Source organism: Eschrichtius robustus, chromosome 6, assembly GCF_028021215.1.
Source record: "Eschrichtius robustus isolate mEscRob2 chromosome 6, mEscRob2.pri, whole genome shotgun sequence".
NCBI classification, from domain to species: domain Eukaryota; kingdom Metazoa; phylum Chordata; class Mammalia; order Artiodactyla; family Eschrichtiidae; genus Eschrichtius; species Eschrichtius robustus.
In genome coordinates this window covers 128,182,350-128,199,772 of record NC_090829.1, presented here as the reverse complement: position 1 = coordinate 128,199,772, position 17,423 = coordinate 128,182,350, and the positions used below count along the sequence as shown (strand labels likewise).

General features: G+C 36.7%; 1 protein-coding gene across 6 annotated transcripts in view; it reads left to right on the top strand.

Moving 5' to 3' along the window:
* APP (amyloid beta precursor protein) overlaps nt 1-17,423 on the top strand; it is a 274,034-nt gene that overhangs the window by 76,839 nt on the left and 179,772 nt on the right. For all 6 annotated transcript variants that reach the window (XM_068546942.1, XM_068546941.1, XM_068546940.1 and 3 more), the window contains exon 3: nt 1,360-1,489. In XM_068546942.1, the coding sequence (XP_068403043.1) occupies nt 1,360-1,489 (130 nt within the window). The remainder of the gene's footprint in view (nt 1-1,359; nt 1,490-17,423) is intronic.

The following is a 17,423-nucleotide window of genomic DNA, read 5'->3' as shown; positions in this document are numbered from 1 at the left end:
ACGGGCTTCAGTAGTTGTGGCTTGCGGGCTCTAGAACGCAGGCTCAGTAGTTGTGGCGCACAGGCTTAGTTGCTCCGCGGCATGTGGGATCTTCCCGGACCAGGGCCCGAACCTGTGTCCCCTGCATTGGCAGGCGGATTCTTAACCACTGCGCCACCAGGGAAGCCCCATTCTTAGGTGATTTTAATATCAACCTTGATGATCCAAGATTCCAGCTTCTGTTTTTTTTATTTTCATTCCTCCAGTGATCTTGCTTTTATCATTCTTCTTCAGCCATGCCCTCTGATACTCATGTTATACTCCTTGCAATTACCAATAACTGTTACTCCTCCAGAATCTTAATTTCAGCTCTCTGACTCTCCAAGTACTCCTTCTAACCACCCCATTTTCTTTGGTATCTTTAGGACAAAATTCTGTAGCGCACACCAGGACTCATTGATACTACAGCCTTTTAAACGTGTATCTCAACCTTCATATTCCCACTTTAGATTTCATGGCCCATTATTATAACCATTCCCTTGCTTCTACCCTCAGTTCTCGTATGCTTTTCTCTCTTCGTTGTATATAACTGGCAAAACAGCAACCCTGGTGAAATGCAAGGGAAATCCCATTGTAGAAATAAATTTTTGTGTTTATATTTTTCCTTCAAATCTCTACTATTATTATTAATAAATAGAAGGGATTTGATATTTTCACAAATATATTTTAGTTCATCAAGTTTCACATTTCTTTCCAAGTGCTCAGTAAACACCGTGATTTGTTGAGAACAGTAATCAGAGCAAAGGGCTGTAATTATCAAGGGAAGAGATTCATCAATGCAATTCTTTATCTAAATGACAGTCATGATAACTGTTTGATAAACTGTGCTTATGTAAATTACTTTGAATAAAGAGAAAGATTTTTATGTAGGAAGCTTGCTGTGTGTCATATCCTGTATGTGAAATATTTGCCTAATTGAGTAAGACATGGGCGGTTTGAATTTAAGTCATGGTGATATTCCCAGGTGTATCTACTATAACATTTATTTAGGGCATTACAGAGTATCATCGTCACACCAGTTTATTTTGCATTGAAATGACCCCATGCTTTTAAGAGGGCCCCCTCCTCCCTTTCTATTTTATCTCCCCTAGAAAATATGTTAAGCCGGAATGGGTGCAGTAAAATAAAGTAAAAGTTATATTGCTTAATGTTTTGAATGGAATGATAGGTTCTTGATCTTTTACTTTACTCTGAATTCCCCAAGCTAGATCACAATTAGAGCAGGCTTGAAAACCTTAGAATAACAGTGGCGGTTCAACGTGTGCTTGTGTGCCAGCCCTGCCTCAGGTAACGATTTACCCTTTTTGTGTGCTCTCCCAGGTCTACCCTGAACTGCAGATCACCAATGTGGTGGAAGCCAACCAACCAGTGACCATCCAGAACTGGTGCAAGAGAGGCCGGAAGCAGTGCAAGACCCATGCCCACATTGTGATTCCCTACCGCTGCTTAGGTGAGCTGACTGACCTTGGAGCTGGCGTTGATCGGCTATGGGCTTTGGGGATGAAAAGGAAGGATGCTCTAATTATTAGATCAGATATGCAGGCTCTTCCTTCAGCATATTGCCACTCTGCGTTGGAGTATATTTTGGACTCTCAAAGTAGCCTGTGTCCTGACAGTAAAGGAGCAGTATGTCTGAGCTTCCTGCCTCAGAATGAATTTACCGAGTGTGTTTATTATCATTAAAAATTTGTGGACCTATCCCATAACTGCTGAATGAAAATGCCTAGTCGTGGGGCCCAGGAATCTTAATTTTACCAATTTCTGTAGATGATTCTCATGCACACTAATTAACTGGACTTAGTAGAATTCAGACCTTGTGTGTTTCTTCATAGACTTCATAGAAAAGAGAGCCTAATGTGCATTTTGCTAATTTCTTAAAAATCTCTTTCTACAACAACCCACTACACCTCCTGTTTGAAGATAATTGGGGAATTAGAGTTTAAGTTGTTTTTTTTTTTTTCCTGCTTACATCAAACTAGAGGGAACAGTTTGATCACTAAGGTTTAAATGTGTGTTCCTTACTGACCTCAAATTTTACTTTAATTTGTTATTTTAAAAACTGAGTTGTTTTATGTGGTATCATATTTTTTCCTCTGGAAATACTCTCCTACTCTATATTTAATCTGACTTGGTTCTGTCTCTTCCTAGTTGATTTTTTTATGTAACCAGGCATTGGGAAAATCAGCAGTCTTTGATCTGATAGCTGGCATCTAGATGTTTTCCCGAAGTTTATTCATCGGTAGGATAGTTGTAAATAAGGACATAGGGATTTATCTGTGGAGGTTGTGGATATTCATTCCAATGACATCTTGTGAAGACTAAAAGGGGTCTGTCTTTTAAAAAAAGTCCCAACAGCAAACTTAGAGGGTCAGGATGACAGATTCTGGAGATCTGTGTAATACTTGGGTCAAACATGAATGTCATAAGAACATATTGATTACTGTTCATGCCTGCACACAGTTTGAGACATTAATAGAAAACTGGGCTAATGCCCAATGAATGAAGATTTCATCTGGTGGATTTATGGTAAAGAAAATGTGGAAAACCAGATTCTTAAACATTTGGCAATTAAAGAGTTTCCTTGTTCCTCCTTATCCGTTGTTCCTAGATACTTTACAAGGCTTCTAAGCCATTTCTGTCTGACTGGTCAAGAAGTGAAGTTTTAATAAGATGAAAATAAGTAATGTTTAAATACTAGGTACAGAACTCCAATGTCAAGAGATATTGAGGTCAGCTGTCTTCAGGAACTGTATATTTCAGTCTAATTTAGTTGTTAAACCTAAAAACCATTTCATTCAGTATAAGTTAGGAAGTAGATTGGGATCCAGTTAATTAGGTGGGCCAGGTCTTGTTGTTAATGATTTGTTTCTTTTGGTTCTCACTTACCCATTCTATGAAATGTTTCAAATACATTTTCTTTACGATATAAGCTCACTGGGAACAGGTACTAGGTCTCTGGATGCGTGTTATTGCTGATGACACCTGATACAGCACTCACAACTGTAGCTGTGTTTCAGAAGTAAACTCATAACACTTTGCTTAGATCTCCCTGCTTCATAATTCTATTCTAAATTGTCAGAATTAACTAAAAGGTGGAATACACATTAAGATCGTGCTTCACGACCATAGTGCCACTCATTGTGGCAAATTTCTTTTGACCCCAGATGGATTGTATCCCCTCTGCCAGCCACTCTCCCTGCCCCTACTCCATACATCTCCCCATCTCTGGAAAGCTCTCTTCCTATGGCAGGAGTATTGAAACTCCAAGGGAAAAACCACTGTGAGAAGGAACAAAAGATACCTAGAATGTGTTCAGATCTAAATATGAAGCCAGGAGATTTTGTGATAATGCTATGATTACTATCAGATACATGTTTTTATCATGATCAGCTGAGTTATGTACCATTTGGGAAAACTCCATCCTAAGTAATTTCGTTTTTGATAATTAATCTCACCCAGAAAACACTTACTTGATAGTAATGTTAATGACCTCTCCTCACCGTATTTTGTTAACCACTGTGGAAAGAGGGCCACTTCAAAATGTGTCATTCCACTATATTTACAGAGCTATATTCCACAAATATTTACAGAGCTGTAATGTGCAGGGTGAAGATGGGCAAGAGGAAATGGAAAAGCTGATAAAATCATTCTTTCCCTGAAAGGCTGTGTAAAAGGATGGAAAGGAGTTGATTCCTGTTGAGGCTTTGGCATCAGCGTGTATCAGATTTCTTTTTCATCTTTTGAACAGATTGCATAATTGCAGAAGACATCGCTTGTGACGTGTTTAGCCAGTTTCCCAGGTCTGGTATAGTAGCTGGTATTAAATTAACACATCGACACTACCGCTTCTTGACTACAAGTGGGACTAGATAATCATAAGTATTTCCAGTAGGTAACTGGCCTGTATGAATCCCTGGTATTTTTCCACTGAACCAAAAATTAGACCCTAACATGACAAGTATCAATAGAACATACAATGCTTTCTACTTTGTTACTGAGCTTAGATTAGAATTGAGGAATGTGGGTACTACTTGATTCCTAGGTGATACCAAATTTTCCAAAAGGTTTTTTTTCCTGCTTTTTTTTTTATCAAATGAAAGATTCTTTAAATTCTATGGTGCTTTACAATTTTCAGAAGTTTCACACACATGATTTCATATAATCCTGTAATAACCCCATTTTTTCCCCTGCCCCTCCCCCCTTCCCTCTCCCTACTGGTAACCACTAGTTTGTTCTCTTTGTCTGCTTCTTTTTTGTTTCATTCATTGGTTTGTTCTATTTTTTAGATTCCACATATAAGTGATATCATACAGTATTTGTCTTTCTCTGTCTGACTTACTTCATTTAGCATAATGCCCTCAAAGTCCATCCATGTTGCTGCAAATGGCAAAATTTCATTCTTTAATTAATAATATTACAAAAGGTGGTGTATAATATAACCACAATGAATACAACAGTGTGTTGTTTTCAGGAAAAGGAGTGGGAAAACATAAGTGTGTAATTTATATATTATTTTAATTCCATTAATACTGCACAGTCCCAATAGTTTAAATATTGTTTTTCCTATTTTCTTCCTTTCCCTTTCCCTTTTGTTCCTTCCTTCTTTCCTCCCTTCCCTCTTTGTTCCTCCCTAGACTTTAACATCTGTTACACATAGCGCTGTCAAGCTCTTTATACTTGTATAGGGCACCCACTGAAAACTTCCTCTATGAGGCAGGCAATGTTGGTTTTATTAGTCTCACTTCACAGGCACAAATAATGAGGGTCAGCGAGACTGAATTTCTTGCAGTAACTCACACAGCTATTTAGTGGTAGAATAAGGACCGAAGCCCAAGATCTTTCAATTCTCAATCCAGTGTTCCTTACAGTATGAGAAGAGAATTGTACTAGAGCCAATAACCACCTGATTTACAAAATCAAATCATTGAGGGAAGGCTGTGAATTGGAGGCACTAAGTAACACTTAAAAAAAAATCTCACTGTAAATGTGTCTCATAAAGGACACAGCCATGTCGCTGGAACCTCCGTGGTTCCAGGATAAATTTCTCTGCGTGATCAGGTTTCCACTTTATGGTAGTAACAGGAAACATTCTTATATATTACTTGCTGCTTGAACAAAAAATTACTGTTTAGCGTTACCATAAGTACCCTCTAAAATTTCTGGCTGTATCTAAATAAATACTTTAGACAAAAGAGATTATTTTACTAAAGTTAATACTTAGAAAGGTGCTACCTAGAAAACAAATAAGATTGTCTTAAACATTAAGCATATTAAAATTCAAAGCAAGGCTTGAAGAGAGAAAAATGCCTGTTATGTTCGGCACGCAGCCTTCCTGACCTTTTTATCAGATGCAGGATCCGGTGCCACACTGGGTTATTTTTCTCTAAGCGATGTATTTGCCTTGGGCATCCCTGCTCTAAGGTGTCTTGCATTCCTTGTCTAGATGGAGAGAGTGTATTAGGTTGCTTTTGCCCCTTTCCTCCCATGGAGTGGATGATTTCCCTTGAGAGTGAGCTGGCTTTCTCATTTCACCCTTTGCTTTTTAGTTATGCCTCTGGCACCAGACGGTAAGATCTGTCTTAATCATTTGAACATTTTATTAATTATCTCATACGGGATTCAAGCACATCATTATTACTCAAGAATATTTTCTTTGCAAAGCATTCAACCCCTTTCCATTTGAAGTACTACTTTTCATGGTGTTATAGGTCCGCTATTGAAACTGATGCTCTTCTGCATTTGCCACTGTCCAGTAAAGGCAAGGTACGTTGCATAAGGAGAGTTACTGTTGATTTATGGGGGCAAAGTAGGGTTAATAGTTTAATCCAAAGGAATTAGAAATTAAGGAATTACTACCTTGAATCTCATTTTGTTTCATTTTATACTCAAGGCTTTCCAAACTTACAAGTAGTAATGACAAGGAAGCTATTCAGATATGGTCAGATGAGAAATGAAAGTTATTCAGTTCATTTTAATTTTGAATTTTATTGTTTTAATAAAATTTTAGGGCAAGCAAACATTGTTTTCTAGGTGACTACTTTTGTGTCAATTATCTACAGCTATCTTAATCTTCTTTAGTGTGAAAAGCATGTATTTGGATACTTTGGCAGATATTTTACCAGCGTCGTTTTTTGGATTTATCCTAAACAATTCTCTTGAGACACAGTAAACAGCAGAACAACATTCAAGATTGCTACATAAGACTCCATCTAACTTTAAGAATGGGGATAGGGATGGGAGAGCATTTTTATTGTGGACTCTAAGGACTTTTTTAAATGCCCAGACGCCCCAGTGCGATAATCGAGTAGGATAGCTAGTCAGTGCCTCTGGCTCCTCCAGTTCTCTGACCTCTGAACTCTGTAGATCCGATCCCTTATGAAGTCCTGGAAGATGTGTGTGCTGGGGCTGTATAAATGTACAGTGGGAACGATGCTTGATGAGCCTGGCCTCTGCACATGAGATGGATACAAACCCTTGAATATTCTATATTTTTAAAGATTGTCTACATTGTGCTCTTATAAGGAATGATCAGAATCCCTGGGCATTTCTTCATCAGGGAAGGCTAATCACCCACCTCGGAGAGACATCAGACTTCTTTTTATGTGATCTTCCACTTTGAATATTAGTCATACTCCAAAACCAGTTTATAGAGTCTGATTCTCAACTGTGTAAAACAAAATATGCATGGAAAAGAAATCTCACCAGTGTTTATCTCCAATCAGTGGGATTACAGGTTATTTTTATTTTATTTAAGGCTTTTTCTATTAATTTCTATAATAAATGGATAGTTTTTATGTTCAGAAAAAGCTGGGCCATGAAATCAGTGCATAAAATTTTGTATCTACCTTCAGTTTAGTGATGGTTAAAAACGAGTCAAAAGGCTTGAAAGGACACACAGAATGATTCTTAATTTGTTTTATCTATTGGTAGATATGCTTTAGGAGTTTTATATAGTAGGAATAACTTCTTATGGGAAAATATATTTTAGAAACAGCATGCTGCCGAAATAAAAGGATAATGTCTCCCTTCTTACCTTTACCCAATTTTAAGCAGCAATAATCATCAAAAATTCTTCAGAAAAGATCCTTTTTTTAATATTTATTTATTTTATTATTTTAATTTTGTCTGTGTTGGGTCTTAGTGGCGGCACGTGGGATCTTTCATTGTGGAGCAAGGGCTTCTCTCTAGTTGTGGGGCACAGGCTCCACAGCACGTGGGCTCTGTAGTTTGCGGCACGCGGGCTATCTAGTTGAGGCGCATGCACTCTGTAGCTGTGGCGCGCCGGTTCCAGAGAGGGCTTTGTTGCCCCGCAGCATGTGAGATCTTAGTTCCCTGACCAGGGATCGAGCCCGAGTCTCCTGCATTGAAAGTTGGATTCTTCACCACTGGACCACCAGGGAAGTCCCGAAAAGATCCTTGATCTTGCTTAATTTTGTTTGTTTGTTTGTTTGTTTTCTCAAAAAATTGCATCTGGAAGCTGCGTTTGACTCAGGGTGGATTGTTGAATAGGAAGACTACATTTATCCTATAGATTCCTTCTGGGTGGGGAAGGACTTAGAAGGTGAAGCCCCTCACATTTGGTTAAGCAGGAAAACCCATAAAAATGTTTTCCTTCCATTTAGGCCATCTGCCAAGATCAGTGATCTATGTTGGTCCCAGTTATGCTGGCTCCAGCTTGATTTGCTTTCTGAAAGTTTGTGAAGGGGAATGAGTTGAAAGATTGATTTTGTAAATCAAACTTAGAAAAGAGAAATTTAGTGGTTTTTGTTGCCTCCGATGCCAATTTAGCTTCCTCTTCTCGTTTTAATTGTTGTATCTGCTATTATGTCCCTATTCTGGGACTTTTAACAACTTATGTTTTGTCGGGATAAGAGCTATGATAGCATGAATAATTAGTGAAATGTTTGATTTTGTCTTTTTTAACTGGAGGTATATTTAGGAGTTATTACGTAATATGAGTCATTAAGAAAAAAACAACAACTTTCAAAAATTTGCCGTTATACTTTATGGGTGTGCTCCATTGTCAGTGTTGTACTAAAATACACAGTTATCTGCATGGGTCCTAGATGATAGGCAAGAAAAAGAAATCTCAGTTTATTTGACATGATATTGTTCCAACACTTCTCAGTAATGCATTGAAAAGTATATATACTGAGGTTAATAGGCATCTCATTTGTAATATGTGCTGCAGGTTGCAGTTGTGTGCTTGAAATTCACTGATTACAGAAGTAACACATGTTCATTGTAAGAAGTTTAGAAAATGAGACCACTACCAAAAAATAATAACCAAAAAACCATCTGGCTTCCTTTCAGTCTATTTTTTGGCATATATGTTTTGTTTTAATTATTTTTAATAGTTATGTAATTCTGTTTCCCATTTTGTCACCAGCTTTTTTTTCACCTAACATTTTTATACTTTATTCATGAAATTTAATATTCTTTGAAAACACTCTTTTTTTTTTTTTAAAGGAATTCCTTTATTTTTATTTTTTATTTTTTAATTTATTTATTTTTGGCTGTGTTGGGTCTTCATTTCTGTGCGAGGGCTTTCTCTAGTTGCGGCAAGTGGGGGTCACTCTTCATCGCGGTGCGCGGGCCTCTCACTGTCGCGGCCTCTCTTGTTGCGGAGCACAGGCTCCAGACGCGCAGGCTCAGTAGTTGTGGGCACACGGGCCTAGTTGCTCCGCGGCATGTGGGATCTTCCCAGACCAGGGCTCGAACCCGTGTCCCCTGCATTGGCAGGCAGATTCTCAACCACTGTGCCACCAGGGAAGCCCGAAAACACTCTTTTTAATCTAGCATTACACCGGGCACTACAATGTGTCTATTCCTTATTTTTGGCAGTTAGGTTGCTTGTTTTGTTGTGATTGTTGTAAATGATGCTGTGACAAACATCGTGGTAGATATATTTGCTTTCATTTGATTTTTACAAACAGTTATTACCTGCAGGTGTTGCACATCTTATAGTTGCTTTTATAAGAGATATGTACTATTTAATTGTATGTATTAAAATATGGAGGAAATTTTTTAACTGATACATGATCCTGAGTATACAGATACCTCTATATTTAGCTCTGATATTTTTATTGCTAATGAGTTAAAAACCATTCATAATTTCTATTATTTGTTAATAATAAAGAGACTATTTAAAATATTTTTTCTCTAAATTTCCAACTTGGGAAATAGTCAATTGACTATTCACAAAGAAATAAACCCTACAAAAGTGACTAGTAAGAGTTGTAATTTATATATTCATTGTGTAAGGTTTTATTGACCACCTGCATGTGCTTGATCCTGAAGATAGGTGAGATGTGGTTCCTCTTTCTGGGTTTATAATGTCGGAGTAGGGGGCTTCTGGCTAAGGACTTTGACGAAGACTTGGCAAGAAGCAGCACTGTGCCAGGACTTCAGGGATGGGGGCAAGAATGGAGATATATTTTAGGTATTTAGACAATGATGAGCAAAGTCCTGAAGGTAGGACCTTAAAGGCTATGCATCATTTTCAGGAGGAGGGAGTAGTTGGTTATGATAGGGTATTAGTTTTTTAAAAGCATTAGTGTTTTCATTCATTTATAGTAAATACTATTATGTTATCATTTTAAATTTAAATTTATATCTAACTACTTATTTTCAGGCTGGCATCGAATATATATCTCTTTCCTTTTATGTATATGCACATGATACTTAACTGTTGTCTTTTGGCAACTGAGGTTAGAATTTTTGAGAGTAGAAAACATTTTTTTAAGCTAATAATTCAATCATAATAAAAAAGATGAGTAGAAACTCAGCAATCACCTGCTGCTCTGGTTGCCATTTTTATATGAAATACCAGCACTATTTGAGTTGTATATATGTATTGTGGCTTTCTCCAAGAGATACTGGGATATGAATTTTTTTTAATTGAGATTATTTTATGGATTCTCCATACAAGTAAATTATGACCCCCATTATTTACTGTTTGCTTTTATAAACAGCAGTTAAATTCATGAAAAGTATATTCTGTGTTTCATTTCTTTTATTTTTTATATTGCTTTTAGATTGTTTCCATATATATAAAGAGACAGACAGATGCTGGCATCCAAGAAATTTTTAAAAATCACATGTAACTTAAACTTCACATGGTCACATTTTCACCTACTTTATTAAAAAAGGGCAAAAATGCCTTTAGATTTAGTAACACATCAGCTAGAGTGGATGTATGTTATTTTGAGTTTTTAATTTCTCTATGTATTTGGAATCAGTACTGTCATATCAGATCTGATGGTCTTGAAACATTTACTTTTCTGTGCCAACCAGTAAACAGCTGCTTCCTGGTTGCATCTGCATAATGTAACCATGGTAATCATTAGCTTGCTGTTTTAACATAAATTTAATATGAAGGACCATAATGTTTTCAGCTAACCTCAAGTTGTGTCTTTTGTCATGGACTTTTCTTTTTTCCTGATGTGACTGAGTAGAAGTGATTATGGTAGGGAATCAAGAAAGAAATGGACTTCCATCAAAGTTCTCTTTTCACTCTGGGAACTTCTTTTTTAGGTGATGTGTTGCTTGCCATCACTTCCTACCTGCAACAGAGAAAGGAAACTGATTTTCCCTTTTGTGTTTACAGCTCAATTCTCATCATGTTATTTCCCAAAACAACACATTTGAGATCTTTTCTTGATTTTGCTTACTGTTTTGGCCAGTAAATAACTTTCCAAAGAACTATAGTAGAAAATGTAATTTGTATGACAGTTGTATAAGATTTGGGGGGAATTGGGGTACCATGTTTTAATACCACATGAATAATTGTAACCAGAAATAGAAGATAAAATGTAAGAAAATCTCTAGAGTGGTACAGACAACTATCATTATGGTTCCTAGGACGGGAAAGTGACTTAAACCCAACATAACAATTGGAATTCAGTAAATTAACTCAGACTCTTACCACGAAATCCTAGTTTTCATTATATTTTAATTAGCAAACTACATTTTAAAAGTTATGTAAATAGACATAGACTTAATGCCATCACAAATTACAGGAAATTTTTGATGTATTTCTTCTTTAGGAAAAAGTACTGAGAAATGCTTTTTTGTGGACTTAAAAAAATTTAGTTTTGATCTTGTTTAAGTAGGTACAGCATGTCTTTATAATATCTCCAAACAGTACCCATTAAAGTATAACTGTATTTACTATGAAGGGAAGAGTTCGTTATATCAAGCATACTACAGTGAAATTTGGGGAAATAATTTCTCTGAGGTATTTTAATGCATTTCAGAAAAGTAATTTGATGTTTGTATGTAATGAAAGAATTGACCAAAGAGCATTAAGGCAAAATGTATGCACAAAAGAAAACATCATGAATGTAAGAAATGACATAAAGATGACAGCCAAGATGAAGCCCGAGTAAAGATGTATTTCAATGTTCAACTTTTAGTACTCGACACTGCGAGCGCTCAGTGTTGGTTTTACTCAGCAGTCTAGAGATAAATTCCGTTAGTTTTCTTTTTTATCGCAGTGGTCACTGAGTGGCTTCATTAAACTTTCTTTCTCTTCCACGTCCCTTGATAAATTTCAGCTCTTGCTGGTGATGTGATGTGTCCCAGGAATCTTTTTTTTTTTTCTTCTGTCAGTTTGTCTCAGACTTTAGCTTTGAATCCTGGTGGTGAAGGGAAGTCCCAAGGCAACAGCTGTGCTGCAGTCTGGAGAGAAGCCAGTCCAGACTGGAGGAGAATGCGAAGGCTCCCAGGAGGGAGGTCTCCAGACCAAAAAATACCATAGCACTGATGCAGTACCTGATGGGCCTGTCTGTACTTAGTGTGGTTACAGAGTTCTGTTGCAGAGTTCGGGAAAGATGCAGTACTGATGGGTGCAAGAGAAGATGAAGCAAGTGTAAAAATGGGGCAGGTATTAACTTTAGAAAAAGAAAAACCAGAAGTTAAAAAATAACAAACAGCTGTAAGAGAAAAAAGAAAGAATATGCCATTGCCAGGGTCTGAACAATACTGAGGCAGTCACGATACAGATGCTATTTACATGATAAAACTATACTGGAAGGAAGGTGGGAAGGGAAAGGGTAGACTTAGCTTCACATTAGGAAGACTGAAAGTGGAAAAAGCAAACAAAATAGCTGTTTAAGTACAGAGTTTAAAAATATGGGGGTGTATAGCAGAGAGACAGCTAAATGAGATGGCAATAAATGACTTTTATTACCTCTTTTTGCTACAGAGAAATTTATCAAGTAGGTCTATGGCAGGAAGAAGTTGAGTTTAGGCTTCCGGGGATTTTTTTTAATCTAGAAATTTTCTTTTAAGATTAGAATTTGCGAGTGAAAGTAGTGTTAGAGGTGTCCTTATTTAGCTAACTTTGAGCTGGATAAAGTTAAACTGTGATTTCATAGAGGGGAGCTTGTTGTGTATTGTGTATTTCCTTAGAAGATGTTTGCTTCTCCATGGGCATAATTTATGACTATATGTATATAAAATTATCCTTATACCTATTATACAGAATTCAGGGCATAATGTTACTGTTTTAGATGTTGTAGAGGTTTGTAGTTGTGACTGTTTTTACTCTGGAAACATGCTGATCTTCTCTGCTGATTTAGTGACAGGTGTTTGTTCAAGGACCCAAACTCAACATGATCAAAACTCGACTCCTCTCCCCCGGAAGTTCTCTTCAAACCACAAATCTGTTGAAATCTCTAATCATTTTTACACTTGCTTCAAATTTGCTTTATGACCGGATGGTATGAACTTTTTCTGTGAGTAAGATGAGGGATTGCTGTAAGAATAGGAGATAAGGCTGGAGCATGCAGTAGAAGTTTCTGGAAAGAAGATGAGGCATAGTATGGATCCTAAGGTATAAGCAGAGAAAATGAAGAGATATGAATTAGAAAACATTTTCTGGGGACAACAGTTTGTGTCGGTAATATTGGTACATAATGTTGGAAAATTAGAACGGAACTAAGATAGTTGATTAAGTTTGGAATAGCACAGAAATCACATTTTTATTTGCAAAGACATTAAATTCATTTGATTGTTTCTTTTATGTGGTGTCTAGAAAAATATCTGAACAGTCAATGCGGTTTTAAGCCTTTAGTTATGTCAGTTCTTTTAATAGATAGTATATTGGATTAGAGAAAAAACTCCTTATACTTTGGAGTAATATTTCCATAAACTGTAGTAACCTGGCCACACAGCGCCTCAACATGTTTTGAATTTAAATAGCAGATCCATAATAAGGTAGTAAATTGGGAGAAAGTTTTACAATTAGTGGATTTGAGGGCCTATTGAGGGAAAAGAATAATCATAGAGCTATCCTGGGAATAAACAGTACATGGTCCTGAAGACTAAGATGCCCTTCCTGCAATGCTTGTAAATTTGGAAATAATTGTTTTTTTATCAGAAATGTAAGCTCTATGAAAATTGGGACTTTTGTTTCATTCACTGAAATATATTCCCAGAGCTTTAAGCATGTCATGGCACATAGTAGGTACTTAATTAAGTGTATATTGAATGAATGAATTGAGGAGTTAGAGGAATGTTTTAAAAGGAAGGAAATCTTAAAGAAGAAATAGCCTAAACACTGGGAAGGCAAAGGGCGTAAAGCAGTAATTTCACATGCCTAAAAGAATCTCCAAGATTATAGAAATAAATGTCATTTATTTATGCCAGTATTTATCAGTAGGGGAAAGGCAGGTTTTACTTAACAACCAAGAAGTAACGTAGGAATCTCAGATTAGGTAGAAACTAAGATTTTTTTGGACCTGGATAAAATAACGTTAAATTCTTATCTCTGGGAAATTAGGGTCTAATCTGTATGTGTCTAGTTTAAAGCCAGTGTAAAAATTAATAAAGAGAAACCTCATTTAAAATGTAATCAGGCATCCCTGAAGTGGGAGCTCTTACGTACACACCACCCATCGCAGCTTTACATTTCTGAGCAGCAAGGTCTCTACTACCCCAGCAGGAGGAAGGAAGATTTCCTCCTAGCCCAATAACAAGCCCAGCCAATGGGAAACTCTGCAACTCAGCCAATGAGAAGCCATCACCACCCTGAACTGTCCCTTTCCCTTCAATGGACTTTTGCTTAGATCAGCCCCGCCCAACTTCCTCCTCTTTCTCTATATAGTAACCGTCCTCTCCTTCATTTGCTGGGCTTGCCTGTGATATTTCCTATAGCTTGATTGTCCTGAACTGCAATTCCTCTGATATTCCTGAATAAACTCACTTTGCTGGTGAAATAACTGGCTGTTTTATTTTAAAGGTTGACACCAGTATTACCAGAGGCATCTGTATTCAGACATAAAACATACCATTAGATTAGTTTATGACAGTTTCATTATCTTTAGCTTTTAAGTCTAATAATAACAAAGGGTTGTTTTAACAGAAACCCACTTCTAAGTATCATTTATAAAGGTAATGGAATCTACAAACTTATTTCAGATTTTTATGTTGTATCTTAAGAGTTAGGATAATATATGTGTATACTAACCATTAATTCCTATCATATTGAAATGCCCTTATTAGATGATGAGGTGAATGTGGTGCTTAGTAGGTAATTGATATGTAGATATTAATTACTCCCCTGCTAGAGGTTTAAATTTTCTCATGACATTAAAATTTGGGCCACCCTATTGATTTATTAATTTAGGTGTACATGTATTTGCAAAAATGTTATCCAGCTGGAGTTCCCCTAAATCTTCCCCTTTTAGTCTTAACTACTTTGAGAGAATTTTTTTTTTTTTTTTTCCGCTGTCACTGAAGATCTCCTTCTTTATTGTATATCTTCATCAGCTCCAGGTTGCTGGTTTCCTATGAGTTGGTCATGTGACTCTTTCCTCTTGCTTTATTGAAAACAGAATTAATTGTCAGTCAGGAGCTTATGATATTCTGCATTATCTAAGCATATTTAATATAGTAGGCTCATTTTCAGTATGCCAAGAAGTTATCCTGTTTTGCCATTTAAAGAATTTTAGCTTCTTTTTCTATTTTTGTTCTCATTTTAAATTTTTAGCCAAAATTCTCAACTGAGTCATGGGTACCAGTGCATATATTTTCTTCAGTAGGTTCTTTAACTTCACTGTATCTGAGATTGACTTCATAATGACCTTTGGTCAGTAGACCCTTTATTTTATTTTATGTATCAGCAATTTTTAGCCTTCTCATATTTTCCTGTTCATCAAAGACCCCTGGGTCCTCAGGTCAATCACTTAACCCCATATCTTTAATTTCCACCCTTGCTCTACCCATTCACAGCTGTGCTTCTTGATACGATAGTCAGCCATTCCCATCTTCTCTTTGCAACATCTGCCCCCCTCCAGTTAGCCATTATTGGTATCCATCCCTTCAACTCCAGTGAATGAGCTGTTTGCCCAGACATTTTTTTGTCCTTCTTGACATCTCAGTGGTATCTAACCCTGCTGATCTCTGCCTTCTCCCCACACTATTATTATGCTCTTGCCTTTGTTATTCGCTGACTCCCATTCTTCCTCTGGCTCATTTTTCTGTAGCCTTCTCAATATTGGTGTTTATATGAGTCCTCCTGGGTTGTTTATTTTCTCACAATACACATACTAGGAAACCTCATCAGTGCATTGGTTTCCCAAAGGCCTGGCTTGATGAATCCTGAGTTTTTAAATCCAGGCCAGGCCTCCAAGTACTTACTCGTCATCAGACTTCCTATGACTCCCAGAGTCTTGATAATTAGCCTTGTCCCTGCAGGATAAGAGCAGGCAGCGAACTGCTAAGAGTGCAGAGTATTGGTTGGCTCTTAGCTTTCCTGGACATTTCATCTAAGATGTATGCCAGATTTCCTTACCAATAACTGGTGAATTTAGGAGTCTCAGATTAAACACAGAGCACATGAGCATGGGATATGCCTATCCTATTTTTCTCTGTTGGTTTATTGTATCATTTGGGATAAAAATCTGTTTTAGGCAAAAGGTAGGATTGTTTTCAACTTTTATTAATATCTCCTGGACCCTTGATTTCATGCAAAGGAATTAATTGCATTTGAATGAGCTTAATGCATCAGGCTATTGATGCAAAAATACACCTCATGCTGGGCTATCACCATCATCAAGGGCTTTTGTTGTTGCTTTGTTTTATTTTGCTTTTTCTGTGGGTAAATGACAACTAGTATGCAAGAATAAAATGAATCAAACTTAAGTCCCTAGTAAGTATTCATGTATTCATTTTTCACATTTTTTAAAGAAATGAAGATATGCAATTAAGCATAATCCCCTCTTAAAATTTGACTTTAAAAAACATCTTTAGCTATTTTAACTTATATATAAATTTCTTACAAAATATATATTTTTTATATAGATGTGATCTCAGTGTTGGATTTACCATCTTACGCTGTGAGGATATCTTCCATTCGTACTAAGATTTGTAACTGGAAGAAGAGAATTAAATCATTTGGAAGCAAAACATGGAAAACTGCCCCAGTGTAGGAATATTAATTAAACAGCTGCCTAAATGATTAACGAACGATAAGATGGTCTTATCAAGTGCTCAGATTTCCAAGAAAGCAGACATACCACCTATTACTTATTGTTATGGTTGATGAATGTTTATATGCACATGAGAACTGTTATCAAAGATGTCTTTTGTACCTACTTGGTGTGCAGTTGGCTTTTTCAATACCTTAGCCCTGTCTTCCCAAAGAGATGGCCTTCTATATATGGCCTTTGAAATATGCATTTTCTAAGATTTATGTAAGTAGCCAACTTCTTCCCTGTTATAGAAATTTAAAAGCTAAGGCTTTGAGATATCCAGATAGTTTAAACATCAGTCAAAAATGAAACATCTAGAATCATCATGTAATGGCATGAGTGGGAAGGGTGCCAGGCCAAGAGGGGGAGCTGACCTTATGCTTCTTTTGACTGGGAGAAAGGCGGACATGCCTGCCTTATGTAATGGTGACCTTGAGTAAACCCTACGTTAAGCCATTAAATGGGTCACCTTGAGCTTACATAATGTAGATCCTGTGACCTGTTAGCCTAATTGCGTTGTTAGAAAGTCTGCTTTGGGCCAGAAAATAGCAAATCACTTACACTTTTCTTAGATGATTCTGATAACCAAATATTCTTACCAAAATCAAAAGTTTTTCCTCAGCATTTTCCCAAAACCAGAACATTTCTAGGTTAAAACAACTGAGACTCTAAGTATGATTTTCCTTTGGTCTACATTTTAGTCATCTTTACAATTTTGAGTGAAAGACAGAAACTGTATTATTTGGAATGAGAGATACCTTGGAATTACCCCTGTATTTGAAAGCCTTAATCATATATAATTTCCTCATTTATAAATGTTAAATCTGAAATGAGAGATTTGCCTTCTTCAAACATGTTTTGTGTGCCTTCTCTCTGCAACAGGGCCTTACTTTGAAAAACTAGCTC